We start from the raw sequence: 14,106 nt of genomic DNA, 5'->3' as shown, positions 1-14,106 counted from the left end.
TGTGTGTAGTGTATGTATGTGGTGTGGTGTGTGTTTTGTATGTATGGTATGTATGTGTATTTGGTGTGTGTGATATGTGTGTATGTGTGGTGTATTGTATGGTGTGTGTGGTGTGTGTGTATGTAGTGTATGTGTGTGTGTGTATGTATGTATGTGGTGTGTGTTTTGTATGTATGGTATGTATGTGTATTTGGTGTGTGTGTAGTGTGTGTGTGTTTTGTATGTATGGTATGTATGTGTATTTGGTGTGTGTGATGTGTGTGTTGTGTGTGGTGTTTGTATGGTGTGTGTGGTGTGTGTGTAGTGTGTGTGTATGTATGTATGTGTGTAGTGTATGTGTGTGTGTGGTGTGTGTTTTGTATGTATGGTATGTATGTGTATTTGGTGTGTGTTGATGTGTGTGTATGTGTATGGTGTATGTGTGTGTGTGGTGTGTATGTGTGTATTTGGTGTAATGTGTGTGTGAGTGAATGGTGGCCCAGAGCCCCACGCTCTATCACTCAGTTATGTCCTCATCCCTGCTTCTCTTTCAGAATTCATAAACTCAAATCTTTCCTCTGCCAGATTTGATTTCATGGATGGTTTTATGGGCACTTCTATTTTCTGAGGACAAGTTGTCCTCAGCTTAATCTGCAAAGGCAACTTTGCCTTAGGCAAGTGTCTGATAGCTACCAGAGTTGGAAGCAGATCACATTTTAACCTGGGACTTTTGGGGGTTGAGCCAGCACTCCTCCAGGATGCTTCTCTCCTCTGCTGCTGCTTGGAAAACCCACGGTTCCCAGAACGACAGGATGCTTAAATGTGCGCCTGTGTTGGCAACCTCATCAGCTGCTCTTCTTTCCGCTCATTCTCAGGTACCTCAGTTATTCCCAAGAGGCAAATTCCCCCCACTCTCTAAGCTTTCTTCCTGTTACACTGAGAAATCCTGGATCTCTGTTTTGCTGCCTGGTGACTTTTTCTTTTCCATCGGGTACTAAGTTCTGCCTCACTTTGCTGCCTGCCTGGAGATCACTGATTGACTAGCTGACGCCCTCGGCTCCTTCAGATCTGGAGGGATAGACCAGGTAGAAGTTTCACCTCCACTTTGAAGTCTTATAATCACTTCAGTGTGGCACGTACTGAGTGGAAAATGGATGTGGACAGTCAGGCTTCGGGTTAATTGGTTTCACCCCCTGTCACAGAGGGACAGAGTCCTCTGATCACCCTCAGTGGAGTGAGTCCCTGAACCTGCTTCACTCCCAGGGGAGTGGCCTCCACAAAAGCCTTTACTGAGTTTCCACCACCCACCAGCACCCATTGCCTGTCTCCAGGTTCTGCCCTGCTGAATGGCACATAAATGAAATCTCAGAGGAAAACTTTTAACTCAATTAATTTTTATTAATAACTAGGAGTGGCAGAAATACAATTCCTTCTTCTCATGGCCGGTCAAAGATGAAATTTGATTATGCTTTGAAGGGTGCGGTTTGCCAAGGGGAGGCGGTACTTGTCTGCATATATAGAGGCTGCGTTGCTCTGGGAAAAGTCAAACCAGTTCTGCACCATGGGGAAGAAGCAGCCAAGGGCAGCAGTAGCTGCTCCGAACTGTGAGCTAAGTAAGTGTCCACAGCCCAGGGACGCTGGCCAGCCGAGCACACCTGGATGCTGACACAAACAACTCTCGCCCCTTTCTTTTCTAGATGCAGCCGAGGGTCCCAGAAGAAAGGTTCTGGGCTGGAAAGTATTTGAGAAGCCTTTCTCCGACGCCACAGTCGAGCTGGAAAGACATCCAGGATTAATATGTACAGTTTCTCTTCTTTCAGGAGACCGTTCTGTATGGAGAGCAGCAGCCCCTGCCAGGGTGTGGGTGTTTGGCTTTTTTGTTTGTCCTGAGTTTGCTTTTGCTGTCTTTTTTTTTTTGTTGTTGTTGTTGTTGTTTCCACTTTTGGGGTTTACCCTTTCTTCCTATATCTCCGTTCTTACCAATAATGAACATTAATCCCGGCAGTTTCTATATGAAGAAAACAGGGCCGTCACCTCTACTGTTATAGGGGAAATTGAGAAAACCTTTTGGTGGCTCTTAAAAACTCCGTGGCAAGTTGTGAGAATTGTCAGTCCACAAGACTGTGAAGGGTGAGGGATGGAGCGGGACAGGATAAAATGTGTGGAGAAGAGAGAGAGCCAGGTGGGATGGACAACAACGCACTGCGAGGCTAGTAGTAGGACGACGGGTGCGGCCAAACTGGCTGTACTGGTCGAAGATTCTCGGTTCCTCCCAGACGTGGGGTGTTCTTGGCTCGTTTGTGGGCACCGTGATATGGCCCAAGAAGCCAGAAGAAAAGGGACTGCCATGGTGCCTTATTATCGGGTGTAGCTGTATCTCAGAGTCGTCATCTCTTAGGAGGAAACAGGCATGTAGTTACCTAAAAGGAAGTGGCGGGAACTATGACAAGAAAATGTATACGTCCCGAGCATTCCGGGGACGGGAGTTGTCAATTTGAGAACGCGGTAGGTTTGAAATGCGAAGACCGCGGCGCTCCTGGCGGAGCCACACCCCCGGGCAGGCCCGCCCCCATAAGCCCCGCCCAGCCAGGGCGGGTGGGTGGGGCCTCCGCTCCCCGGCCCAGGCCACGCAATCCCGCAGCTGCAGGAGTCCAGCCAATCAGGGAAGCGGGTCTCCCGCACGCCCGGCCAATCACGGGAGGGCAGGAGGTTAACTGGGTCGGCGCTGGCTCCTGGGATATGGAGTCGCCGGCGCAGCGTGTCAGGAGGTGGTGGAGCCGGTAAGCCGAGGTGCTGGCGGGGTCAGGGGTTACGGCGTCCCTTTGTGCGCGGGCGTGCGAGGGAGCTCGGCCGGCGGCCTGCGGGGAGGGGGCGGCGGCGAGCCCGGGAAGGAAGCTCCGTAGCCCGAGGAGACCCGGAGGGCTCCCGGCTCAGCACAGGCGCCGACGGTCACGGGCCAAGGCCCTTCACGACGACCCGGGGCACCGGACCACCCTTCCGTAGCCGGCCGTCCGAGGGGCGCGACCGCAGTCCCCTCCGGGAGCCCCGGGGTCTCCCGCAGCGCAGCGTCAGCCCAGCGGCCGCCGGTGCTGCGGGGTTTGCCCGAAGGCCTCAGGCCTTGAGGTTGAGTGTTGCTCGGTCGCCGGACTGTGCGTGCAGCCCGGGTCCCTGCGCCTTCCAGGCATCGTTCAGGGACACCTTGCACGCGATGGATGCGCCCCTTCTCTGCAGCATCCCAGGCCGGGTCGTTTGAAATCTGACTTATTTGATATTCCACCTCCGGATTCTTTGTCCATTTCGGTTCTCCAGCCCACTTCTTTGATACATCATATTTGGAAGGGCGTCCTCAGGACAGAAGTTGAGTTTCCTCTGTATACACTGGAGACACTCCGTTATTTCTTGTTTTTCAACAGTGTGGTTTAAGGCAGCAAAAGCAAACATATGGAAGGAGAGCCGGCGAGGGCTGGTGGGCATCTGGGAGCTTCCACGTGACCCGTGGGGTAACCACGGGAAGCTGTCCACCTTGTCCACCGTGGCATCTCCAGCCTGACCGAGTCTCATCACTTCTAGGCTGTGTTAACTTTCTGTTCGGGCTCCTTAAGCTTTCCTGCGTTCCACACACTTAAAGTGAGGGTGCTGCAGGGTCTGACAGGGCTGTTGGTGTTAAGTTAGTTAATACAGGGAAAGTGCTTAGGGCAGTCGCTGCCACCCGGCTTTTTTTTTTTTTTTTTTTTTTTTTTTTTTTTTTTTTTTTTTTTTATTACTGCTTGCTCGTGCCTGTTGTTTCCATAAAGACTTTAACCTTCTTGGTAATCTTTGCCCTGAATCCCCCGGGTTGTTGCCAAAGGCCCCCCCAGGCCAGGGGTTTGGAGCCATACTATTAGTCTGCAAGTGCAGCTAATTACAGGTGAGGAGAGGCCCGGTGCTGACAGTTCCTTCTTACTCTTTGCCTTTTGAGACTAGATGTGGCTGCATATCTTTAACTGGCCTTGAACTTGGAGTGTAGACCAAGTTGGCCTCTAACTTACAGCGATCCTTCTGCCTCTGCTGAGATCACAGACATTTACCACTCCAGCGTGGCTTCTGCTGAGTGTTTATTAAATGAGGCTGTTAAGTAACATTTTAGACTGTTTCCTGCGGCAGCTCTGTTGGTAAGTGTGACATGAGCTTTCACTGGTGTTTTTTTTACTAGCTATTTCACTCAGTCTTGCTTGAGCTAAAACTTTATTTTGGGCACAACCTAAAAGGCCGAGACTGCAGCACACGTGGTCTCTCCTGTTCCGGGAAGGACTGTGGGACTCAGCAGGGGAATTCCTGGACATGGTGCCAGCACTTGTGAGGAACAGGGAAGCTGGATGTGCATCTGGGAGATTCTACTCTCAGGAAAGCAGAAGCTGCTTCACTTAGCAGAGCTTGTGAGCAGTGATGGTCCAGTTGTGACTCGGTGAACAACTATAGAGAATTGTTTCCACCAAGTAGTATCTTTTCCTGTTTGACTTTGAAGCCAAGAGCTTGGGGGTGGGGGCTGTTTGTCAGGTGGCTTCATTTCTGCTCCAGCAAGCACCTGTGTGTGAGCCTCCCAGTCTTAATTCCTTTCCAATGGTTGGAGATGGCTGGCATTCCCAAGAAGCAGCTGTTGCTTATTCCCTCGGCAACATTGTTAGGAACTGATTGAATGAAACTGTTTGTGGGAAAGTTCATCAACGGCATCCAGCCCCCTGCCGGTGTGTAGCAGTGCCGGTGTGTGACAGTGCAGGCTGCCTAAGTCTACTCGATTCTCTTTGTTTTTTTTTTTGTTTTGTTTTTGTTTTTTGTTTTTTGTTTTTTTTTTTTTTTTTTTTTTTTTTTCGAGAGAGGGTTTCTCTGTAGCCCTAGCTGTCCTGGAACTCACTCTATAGACCAGGCTGGCCTCGAACTCAGAAATCCGCCTGCCTCTGCCTCCCAAGTGCTGGGATTAAAGGTGCATCACCACTGCCCGGCGATTCTCTTTGTATTACAGCAGTTTAATACTTCTTTAGGCTGTAATATATTAAAATTCATATGTCATGGAAAGGCTACAAGTTAATTATTAAAATTTTATTAGGTTCCAAAGAGCAGAAGGAAACATCTGTGGCTGGGAATCTTTTACTCTATGTTTGCATGACTTGACACATAAGTTTTCTTTTAAGAAAAGAAGGTCAGTTTTGAAGGTAATACCTGTTAGGACAAATGGGTTGGATATGATCTAATGAAAAACATCCTTCAGATTTTCTGGAGAAAAACACTGTAAATGTCAAAAGATGAGCAAAGCATCTTTGGGTGGGAAAGGAAGTAACATGCTTTGGTAGGTTTCTTTTCCTTCTGGTAGAGAGGGCCTTTGAAGTTGTTCACAGGATGGAGGTGTCAGGCCAGGTGACCAGACTGCCCCCACCCCCAAGGAAACCGTGTTGTCAAGCTGTGGTTAGAAGGAAGTTTGTAGGAAGCTTAGCTCAGTCAGAGTTGGGAGGTCAGAGTAAACCGTGAGTGGTCAGGAAGGTAGACCCTGGCAGAGCAGAGAAAAGGAGTAGCTCTCAATAGTGGGACCAGGCCTGCCCACACACCCGCCCTTTCTGTTCTCGTAAGAGTTTTATTGTTTTTAATTATTTGCGTATATGTGTGTGCCTCTGGGGTACATGACACATGTGCAGATGCCCATCAAGTCTAGAGGCGTCAGATCTCCAGGAGTTGGAGTTACAGGCAGTTGTAAGCTATCTGATGTACCTGCTTGGTCTTCTGGAAGAACAGTGAATGCCCCTAAGCCATCTCTCCAGCTCAGGTCCTTATTACCAAAGACTTGGTTGATAAATACTACTTTTGTCTGACAGATAGTGCTCGACAGCCAGTTCTTATCTTCTCTGACACCCGAGCAGGCAGTTTCGTTATCATCTGTATTCCTCTCCCCAGATCTTTCTCCCCTCCCCTCCCTCCTGCTCTTCCCTCCCTTCTTCTGGGTCTGGCTGTGTGTTTGCAGACAGGATTGGGCTGGCCAGCTCAGACTGGCCTGCAGCTTCTCCCACACTGGCTGGGAACTCTTAGCTCCTGAAGGCCGGAGTTCCACCAGTCAGTCACAGTGATGGCTCTTCCTTTTCTTGCTGCTTTAATGTTTGTTTGAGGCAGAGTCTTTCTTTGTATGTAGTCCTGGCTATAGCTCACCATGTAGGCCACACTGGGCCTACAACTCACAGAGCCTGCCTTCGCCTCCCACTAGTGCTAAGATTAAAGGCTGCCCCATCCCCACCCCATTAGCTTTTCTTTTAGTCTCAGAACTGAAAAGTCAAACTGAGGTTGGAATCAGCACACTGGGCGTTGAGTTGACATTGCAGTTCTCAGGGAGGAGGGGAGGTTAGCGAAATGTCAGTGTCAGTGCCTGATTCAGATATACCGGCATTGTATAATAGGAGCACTGTTTGTGCTTTAGGAGCTCGGCGTGCTGTGTGGAATAAAGGCCTTACAGTAACCCAGGCAGGTAGGCTCCTTTATAGTTTTAAGGTCATTTTTTAAAGCAGGGTCTCACGTAGCCAAGGTTGATTTTGGAGTCACATATCAAGTGCTGGGGTAAACAGACCTATGCCGCCACAGGTTGATTGGACGCTGAGGACCAACCTGGGACGTGTGGACGTGCGCTACCACTGAGCTTCATCAGCAAGCCCTGAGGCTTGCCCTAAACCAGCACTAGGGGCTTTGCTTTGCTTTCTTCCGTCTTGGAGTAGACAGAAACCATGATCTGAGATGAAAACCATAGCCTGCCTTTTTCTTTCCCTCATCTGTTTGTTTCATGTCCGTTCTTTCTGTGTGTGTGTATGCATGTGTATATGTATGTGTGTATATATACACATGTGTGTATATGTGTGTATGCACATGTGTGTATTAGAGTCATTGTGATCAAACCTACGGGCGTGTACTCACTAGGTAAGCACTGTGTGGCTGAGTTATTTCCCAGCCCTCAAATTCATTTTCATAAGAGAAAGTAGGATAAAACATTGTCACGACTTGTTTCTTTGTTGTGACAAGAGTCTCATGTCCACCGGACTGGCATTAGCTTGCAAGGAAGCTCAGGTTTACCAGTGTGTGCGTGTGAATGTGTGTGTTGGGTCTCTATATACCGTTGGTAGACCAGACTGGTCTCTAATTCAGGTATGGGCCACCGTGCCCCCTTTAATTTAAATAATAATTCCAAACTTAATGCCCTCAGGGATGTGTTTCTTTCCCCTCACTCCCTGTAGGTAGAAATAGATACCTGGAGATTGTCAGAAATCCTTGATGGGAAGTCTCTGAGAATGATTGCTACATTAGTCTAGGATTTTAACAGAAAAGTACTCTGTCCTTAAAGCAAGGAGGAAAGTATATTGCCCAATGCCTCACATGCATGTGCCTTACAAGGTCAAGGCTCTGGAGAGGGCAGGGAGTAAGAGACACTAGCAGTCTTGATTGGCTCTATTTGAAAATATTAAAACAACAGCAGTTTGGTTCCCAGCCATTCAAGTGGAAAGAAAGAGTTCAGTTTATGAAATTCACCTCATGGGAAGTGGGTGTTAGAGAAGCAGGTGGCGGTGTCATGGGATCGGCTGCGACTTCAGCTGACTTAGGAAAAAGAGAATCAGGTAAGATTTGAAAATCTTTTCCTGTTAGTCCCTACTTCACCCTTTAGAGACAGGATCTTACTAAGCAGCTGCAGGCTGGTCTTGAACTTGTGACTCAGGTGCCTCAGCCTCCTACATGCTAGTGTTACAGGTCGTTATTGTCTTCTAAGTACTTGAGCTAGAGAGATGCCAGGCTGAATCTGATCTCCAAAGCCCCCAAGGTAGAAGGACAGAACCCACTCTTAAGTTGTCCTCTGACCTGCACAGGTACACACATGCACACTACAGCCACACACACATAAGTAAATGTATAAAAAGGTTTTATTACTTTGTTTTGTATAGTTTGTGATCACTGTGTTTCTGGAACTGACTGTGTCCGAGGAAAGAATCCAGAAAAAGAAGTGGCTTTGCCATTTACCGAAGCATTCAGAGTTAAGAGTTACAGAATCTTGGTGTCAAGGGATTGCAGACAGTGGCTTTGGTTGCTCGTATGTAAATTCTAGTTCCTGCTCTTTGATTTTATTGAAATGAAAGGCAGAAGGAAAAAAAAGATCTGGGTGGTGGGAAGACTAGAGATGGTGTACAAACAACCTCACCCTCAGGCAGGAATGACAAAACTTTGTTCTCCATGCCTTCAAATTAAGGATGTGGCTGTAAACAAATATAAGAGATCATTATTTTAACTTAAGCCTTTCAACATAAGAAAATAGATTAAGTTACATTGAACATGTATTCAGTATTTCATCCTTTAACCTGTTTGCTTGTTTTTTTTTTTTTTTTTGGGGGGGGGGTTGGTTTTCGAGACAGGGTTTCTCTGTGTATCCCTGGCTGTCCTGGAACTCACTCTGTAGACCAGGCTGGCCTTGAACTCAAGAAATCCGCCTGCCTCTGCCTCCCAAGTGTTGGGATTGAAGGCATGCGCCACCACTGCCCGGCTCTTTATTCTGTTTCTTTAAGCTAGGATATTACTTTGTAGCTCTGGCTGGGCTGTAACTTGCTGGGTAGACCAGCTTGGCCTCAGACTTTTGGCAGTCCTCCTGCCTCTGCCTCTTGAGTGCTGGGGTTATAGCCCTGCACCACCACACCTGACCAAATGTGATTTTTTAAGATAATTGAGTTTTCTCGAGGAAGTTGCAGAAGAGTTGCTAGGAGAATACAGGGAGGCGCTCTTCTCATGACCCCTGTGACAGACTCGTTAGTGCTGGGCAGTGGCCACTGAGGGCTCCTGAGTGAACAGCTGCCTACCCCAAAGTCAGGGTCAGGAATGGCTCTCTGGAGGGGGGGGTGTGGGCATCTGTTCTCTGTATTTGAGTAGAAAATTGCCCTTTCACAATCTGAACCACTATGTGGACACTAACACACAGGAGGAGGAAATTAAGCTTTAGGCTGTCACTGCCTGCCAGACAGACAGACAGACAGACAGCTGCAGAGCTCATTGTCCCCCTGGAAGCCTCCCTCAGACAGTTTGGCAGAATGTCCCTGGTGAGAGGCTTTCTGAAAAGCTGTGACAGTCTATAGGCGATTTGGGTTTTGAGAAAATTATTGGGGCCTGGCATAGTGTGTCTTGGAGCCCTGGGTTTGAGCCTCAGTACCACATCATCATCATCATCACCACCACCACAAGGGCCCGGTGGAACACTCTTATTGCCGGAAAGAGCGAGTGAGCCCAGCCCTAGCTTCCATCCCACCGTCTCTGCTCCCTGTGCCTCCTTGTCTCCCGTTTGCCCTCTCCAGCCTCCAGGTAGTGGAATTACAGGAGTGAACCTCCAAACCTGGCTTCCAGCTGCATATTCTTTCCATAAGTTCTTGTGCTCTCCCTCCCTCCTCCCTTTCTCTCTGAGACAAGGTTTCTCTGTGTGGCCCTGGCTGTTGTCTAGAAAAGATCTGCCTCCTCTGCCCCCAGAATGCTGGGGTTAAAGGCATTGGACTCAATGGACTCCTACATTTTTTTCCTAAACATTGTGTGTGTGTGTGTGTGTGTGTGTGTGTGTGTGTGTGTGTGTGTGAGAAAGTGAAAGAGAGATAGACAGACAGAGACATAGTTCTGTCTTGCACTGTCCTGAGGATGGAGTTTGGGGAGGTCTTTGGCCTTGGTGGCCAGCACCTTTCTTTACCAGCTGAGCCACCTGGTCGGCTGTCAGCCAGCCGTTGCCTTTTGTATGCACAGGCATCGAGGCATCGTTGTCAATTTTGGTCTATTCTTTTCCCTCTACAAATAATAGCACATTGTTTAATGAGTTGGCATTTTCACCTGGCTTGATACGTTGGCATGCTTGATGGCCAGTATGTATACATCTGCTTTGCTTACCATGGCCGTGTGGTTTTCTGCCCTGTGTGCACAGCTTGTTTCCACAGCTCCTCCTCTGGTCCAGGCGTCCGCCCGCAGCCTTTGGTGTGAGCTGCACGGTACTTAGGTGCACATCCCTCTTGTTAGCATTGTTTTCTGTGCTGTATCAAAGGATATGCAAATTTGAATTTTTAAATAAAAATGTAATCTGATCATCATTTTTACTTGTAAAACTGCCTTACAACTTATATTTATTTTTAGGCAGGGTCTCACTGTGAGCCTTGGTTGGCCTGTGACTTGATATGTAGACCAGACTGTTAGAGCTCACCGAGGTCAGCCTGCCTCGTGGCCTCTGTGGTAATTAAGCTTTGCTGGTTGATTCTGTCCTGTGTCCTAAGGCTGCATCTTCCCTTGATGCAGTGGGAAGGGTGACTGAAGCAAGGTGGGGGAGTGTCCTGGAGGGCAAAGCCACTGGGCAGAAGGACCACCCAGTGTCCCTTTCCATCCTGTCTTCTGTGTAATGGATCCCTCAGGAGCTGTAGGCCAGGGAGCTTGTGGCTTGTTTACTAAAAGCTGCCACAAGTGAACAACTGTACGATAGAGTCTGTTCTTTTTGGAGCAGTATGCACTTAAGACTTAAGAAATGTGCCTTGTGTTCTGCTGGCTTTCTGTGTACTTGGGGTAGGACTGTCACTTAGAATGCTACTAGTAACTGCAGAATTTTAACTCGATGCGCCAGGAGACTGAGGTGTGATTTTCCTCGGGTTCAGGGCAACTTGGGCAACAGTGTAAAGCCCTGTCTCAAAAAAGCCCCCAAAACATAAATATATCCTAAAATATTTACAATTTAATTACCTGTATACCTGTGTTAGGCAACTATACACAATAACCTCAGTTGTTTGATTTCTATTTTTTTAAGGGTGTGTGTTTGTGTGTGTGTGTTTGGCACATTGAACGTGGGGAGATCAGAAGATAGTACAAGTTTGTAAGAGTGGGGAGTAGGTTCTTTCTTTTGACTATGTAGATTCTGGGATTGAACTCTGGTCGTCAAGCTTGGCAGCAAGCACCTTTGCCCACTAAGCCCTCTTGATGGCCCATTTTCCTTTTTTAAGTATAACTTTTAAAAATCTGTTTTGAAAGTTTTTCAAAAAAAAAAGTCTCTTTCAAATGTATTGCATACACTGAATATTCTTAAACAATATGTCAGTCCTCATTATGGAAGAAATCTGATTTGATCAGTCTTGGTGACAATTCTCGGAAGGACTTATGTCACGTGGCCCAAAGCTCAGGTTAATGTTTGCTGGTTCCTCGGGCCCAAGTCCCTTTGTTTTGTGAGAATCACACTCAGGACCCAATCTGATTTGTAGTTCCTATTTCTGGTGTGCTGGATTACTGGGTGTCTAGCCTTACTTAACTAGAAAGCCGCAGAGCTCCTCCCAGCTGTGCTGTGATCTGAACCCGCGAGTGGTCAGAGGTGTGGCTGCACCGTATGTGGAAGGAAGAGCCTGGACTGATGAGTGCCATGGGGTCTGGTGGCTGGCAGGGTCAGTTGTCTGCTGCAGTAAAATGCTTGGCCTTGATGACAGCTGAGGGAAAGATGTGTTTCTAAGTTAACAGACGATGGTGTGTTTTATACCCCAGAAGACAGGTGAAACCTTTGGAGTCTGGGTGATAGAATTCAGTAAGAGTCAGCACGTTGGTTCCTGAAGAATGTCCAGCCGGGGGTGGTGGTGCCCGCCTTTAATCCCAGCGCCTGTGAGCCAGAAGCAGGAGGCTCTGAGTTTGAGGCTAACCTGGCCTACAGAGTGAGCCAGGACAGCCAGGGAAGAAACCCAAACAAAAAACAAAAGGAAAAAAAAAGAATTAAAAAAAAAAACCAAAAATGGTAGAGGGTTGGGATGGGAGCAGCCCACTGGACAAGAAGAGAGAACGATCAGTAATGACATCTGCTCTCTCTTATGTATCTGGAACCAAGGACACAAAGATTACAGAGTAAGAAGGTCCAGAGTTGGAAAGCCCAATCTTTTAAGGGATAGTGAGATTTCTAAGAAGATAAAGAAGCCGGTTGCCTAGAAGCCTGGCTGAGTTCTGCCCTAGGGACCCACATAGCAGAAGAAGAGAATCAACTCTGTCAAGTTAGATTGCACCCACACATTTTTCCCTGCAAAATAAATAAATAAATAAATAAATGTGTGTAAAAAATTAGTTCAGCCTTTTTGGTGAAGCCAAGTTGAGGGTGTGTTGCATGACTGTGTCAGCTTCCTGATGCTCCCCAGTCCGGCTGGTGGGATACAGCACCTTCATATGCCACCGGCTGCCAGAGAAGCGCCACTTCCCGTAGATGGAGCCCAGAGAATCCCACAGATAGGGCCTGCCGGTGCCTCAACATTCTCTGAGGCCCTTGGGCAGTCTAGCCTATGGGTGTGTGTCTTCTCCCAATTTCCAGAGGGTTGAGTGAGACTGGAAGTGACTGTAGTTCTCCCTCTGGGGGACAGTGGCCCTCCTTGAAAGGTGCCTGCCATGCCCTTCCAGAAAACTGAACCATGTGTTTCAATTGTTAGGTAGGCCAGAGAGTTCTAGACCACTTCCCTTCATTTTTTTATTCATTGCTGTGTTTGCTTTGTTCTGAGACAGGATCTCACGTATCCCAGGCTGACCTAACACTGGCCTTAGAGTTGATGGTCTTGATCTCCCTGTCCTCCTGCCGCCATCTCCCAAAGTTTGTTATTACAAACCTGGCTGCTTTCTGTTCAGCAGACTATTCAGGTGTTAGATATTTGGGGTGATACTGAGGCAGAGTCTTGATGATTGGCAGCCTGTTTGTGCATAGTGAAGCAGATTGGCTGGCTGGAGTGCTGGTATATCTGCTGTGCTTGCACAAGGACCCACAGGAGTGGAACCCAGCACCCACGAGAACCAAGTGTGGTCCTGGTGCTGTCTAAACCCCCAGCACTGAGCGAGTGCACATAGCTCAGGCTGGTTGGGGCTTGCTAGCTCCCAGCCTCACAGTCTTTCTGGCCTTGCATTCTATTGTTTCTGTGAATGTCTCTAATCCTGAAAGCTGTGATTATTTTCAGGTTTAGCTAATGGAGCAGAGGGATTGTTTCTTTCCTGCATACATTGTTTCTTTCAGCCATACCTTGACAAAGTGTTAGTTCTATCCTTGCTAATTCTCCCCTCTCTTTTCTCTTACAGAATCCTATTCTAAGAGCACAGACCCTCCGGTATCTACCATGGTGTTGGACCCTGAAGAAAAGATGCCAGACGGTAACTTACAGCTTTGAGCCGTTATCTACATGGGGTTGGGCTTAGGCAGTGACAGGCTGGCCCTCTTGCTGTCTGTCCTAAGAAGTCCAATCAGAAGTCTTATCTGGTGACAGGGTAGGAACGAAAATGAATCTATAGTCATAGAGTTCTGCCTCATGTCTTTATTTCTAACTGCCGCTGAGTCATGACTAGCTGATTTGGTTTCTGCTTGCAATAATGCAAGGACAAGGTCACTCCCAGGCTTGGCAGTGACCTCTAGCATGCTGGCTGTGTTTGCCCGTGTTTCAGTGTACGTGGCAGAAGCTGAGGCTCACAGGGCAAGCTCTCCATGCTCTGCTTTACCCCGAGTCCTTTCTGAACCTGAGCCCCCCTAGAGTCCCCACTTCTTCCTGAATAGTGACAGCTATGTAGACTAGACCAGTTTCCTAGAGTCAGCTCTGATTTTTTGGGTTGGTTATTGGGATTTATGGGAAAGAGAAGAAAGCTTTGTTCTGTGGTTCAACCTAGCCATCTGATGCCTGCGGCAGAGTAGACTTTGTAGGCTTTGGGTAGGTAGATTAGCCCTTTTCTGCAGGGCCTTCCCTCCTGGCATTTAACATTAACTGTAAAATACGGACCTTGTGGAAGCACTGCTATCAGGCTTCTGTGATCCCCGCTGTCACAGGGTGCCAGCACCCGTGACCACTAGCCCTTCAGCCCTGTGTGTAGGCCTTAGTCAGGACTCCTGTTCCTCCTGCTTGCAAGTGCCATCTTGAGCCTCAACTCTGTCAGGGTTGTCCAGTTCTCTTCTGTTGTGTCATTTCCAAGAATGATTCTTAGAGTGGTTCCTACCTAGTGATGGGACGGAGAATGTCCTAGCTGACTGACTTAGTTTCTCTTAAAAACTAGATTCCAGGTTACTAGTGGCCTCGTGTGTCAGTGTTGAGTCCTAAGTGTGAGTTGTTCAAGTCAAAGTCTTGTTAAATTGTAGCCCAG

The 14,106-nt window shown here is 48.0% G+C and overlaps 1 protein-coding gene across 1 annotated transcript in view; it reads left to right on the top strand.

Moving 5' to 3' along the window:
* Positions 1-1,504: 1,504 nt before the first annotated feature.
* The window catches only part of LOC117701629 (natural resistance-associated macrophage protein 2-like), a 37,286-nt gene continuing 24,684 nt past the window's right edge, over positions 1,505-14,106 (top strand). Inside the window, 2 exon segments of the mRNA XM_076928170.1 lie at positions 1,505-1,592; positions 13,060-13,131. Coding sequence (XP_076784285.1) covers positions 1,541-1,592; positions 13,060-13,131 — 124 coding nt within the window. The 5' untranslated portion in view covers positions 1,505-1,540.

This window comes from Arvicanthis niloticus, unplaced genomic scaffold, assembly GCF_011762505.2.
Source record: "Arvicanthis niloticus isolate mArvNil1 unplaced genomic scaffold, mArvNil1.pat.X pat_scaffold_152_arrow_ctg1, whole genome shotgun sequence".
NCBI classification, from domain to species: Eukaryota; Metazoa; Chordata; class Mammalia; order Rodentia; family Muridae; genus Arvicanthis; species Arvicanthis niloticus.
This window is presented reverse-complemented; position numbering and strand designations above follow the sequence as displayed.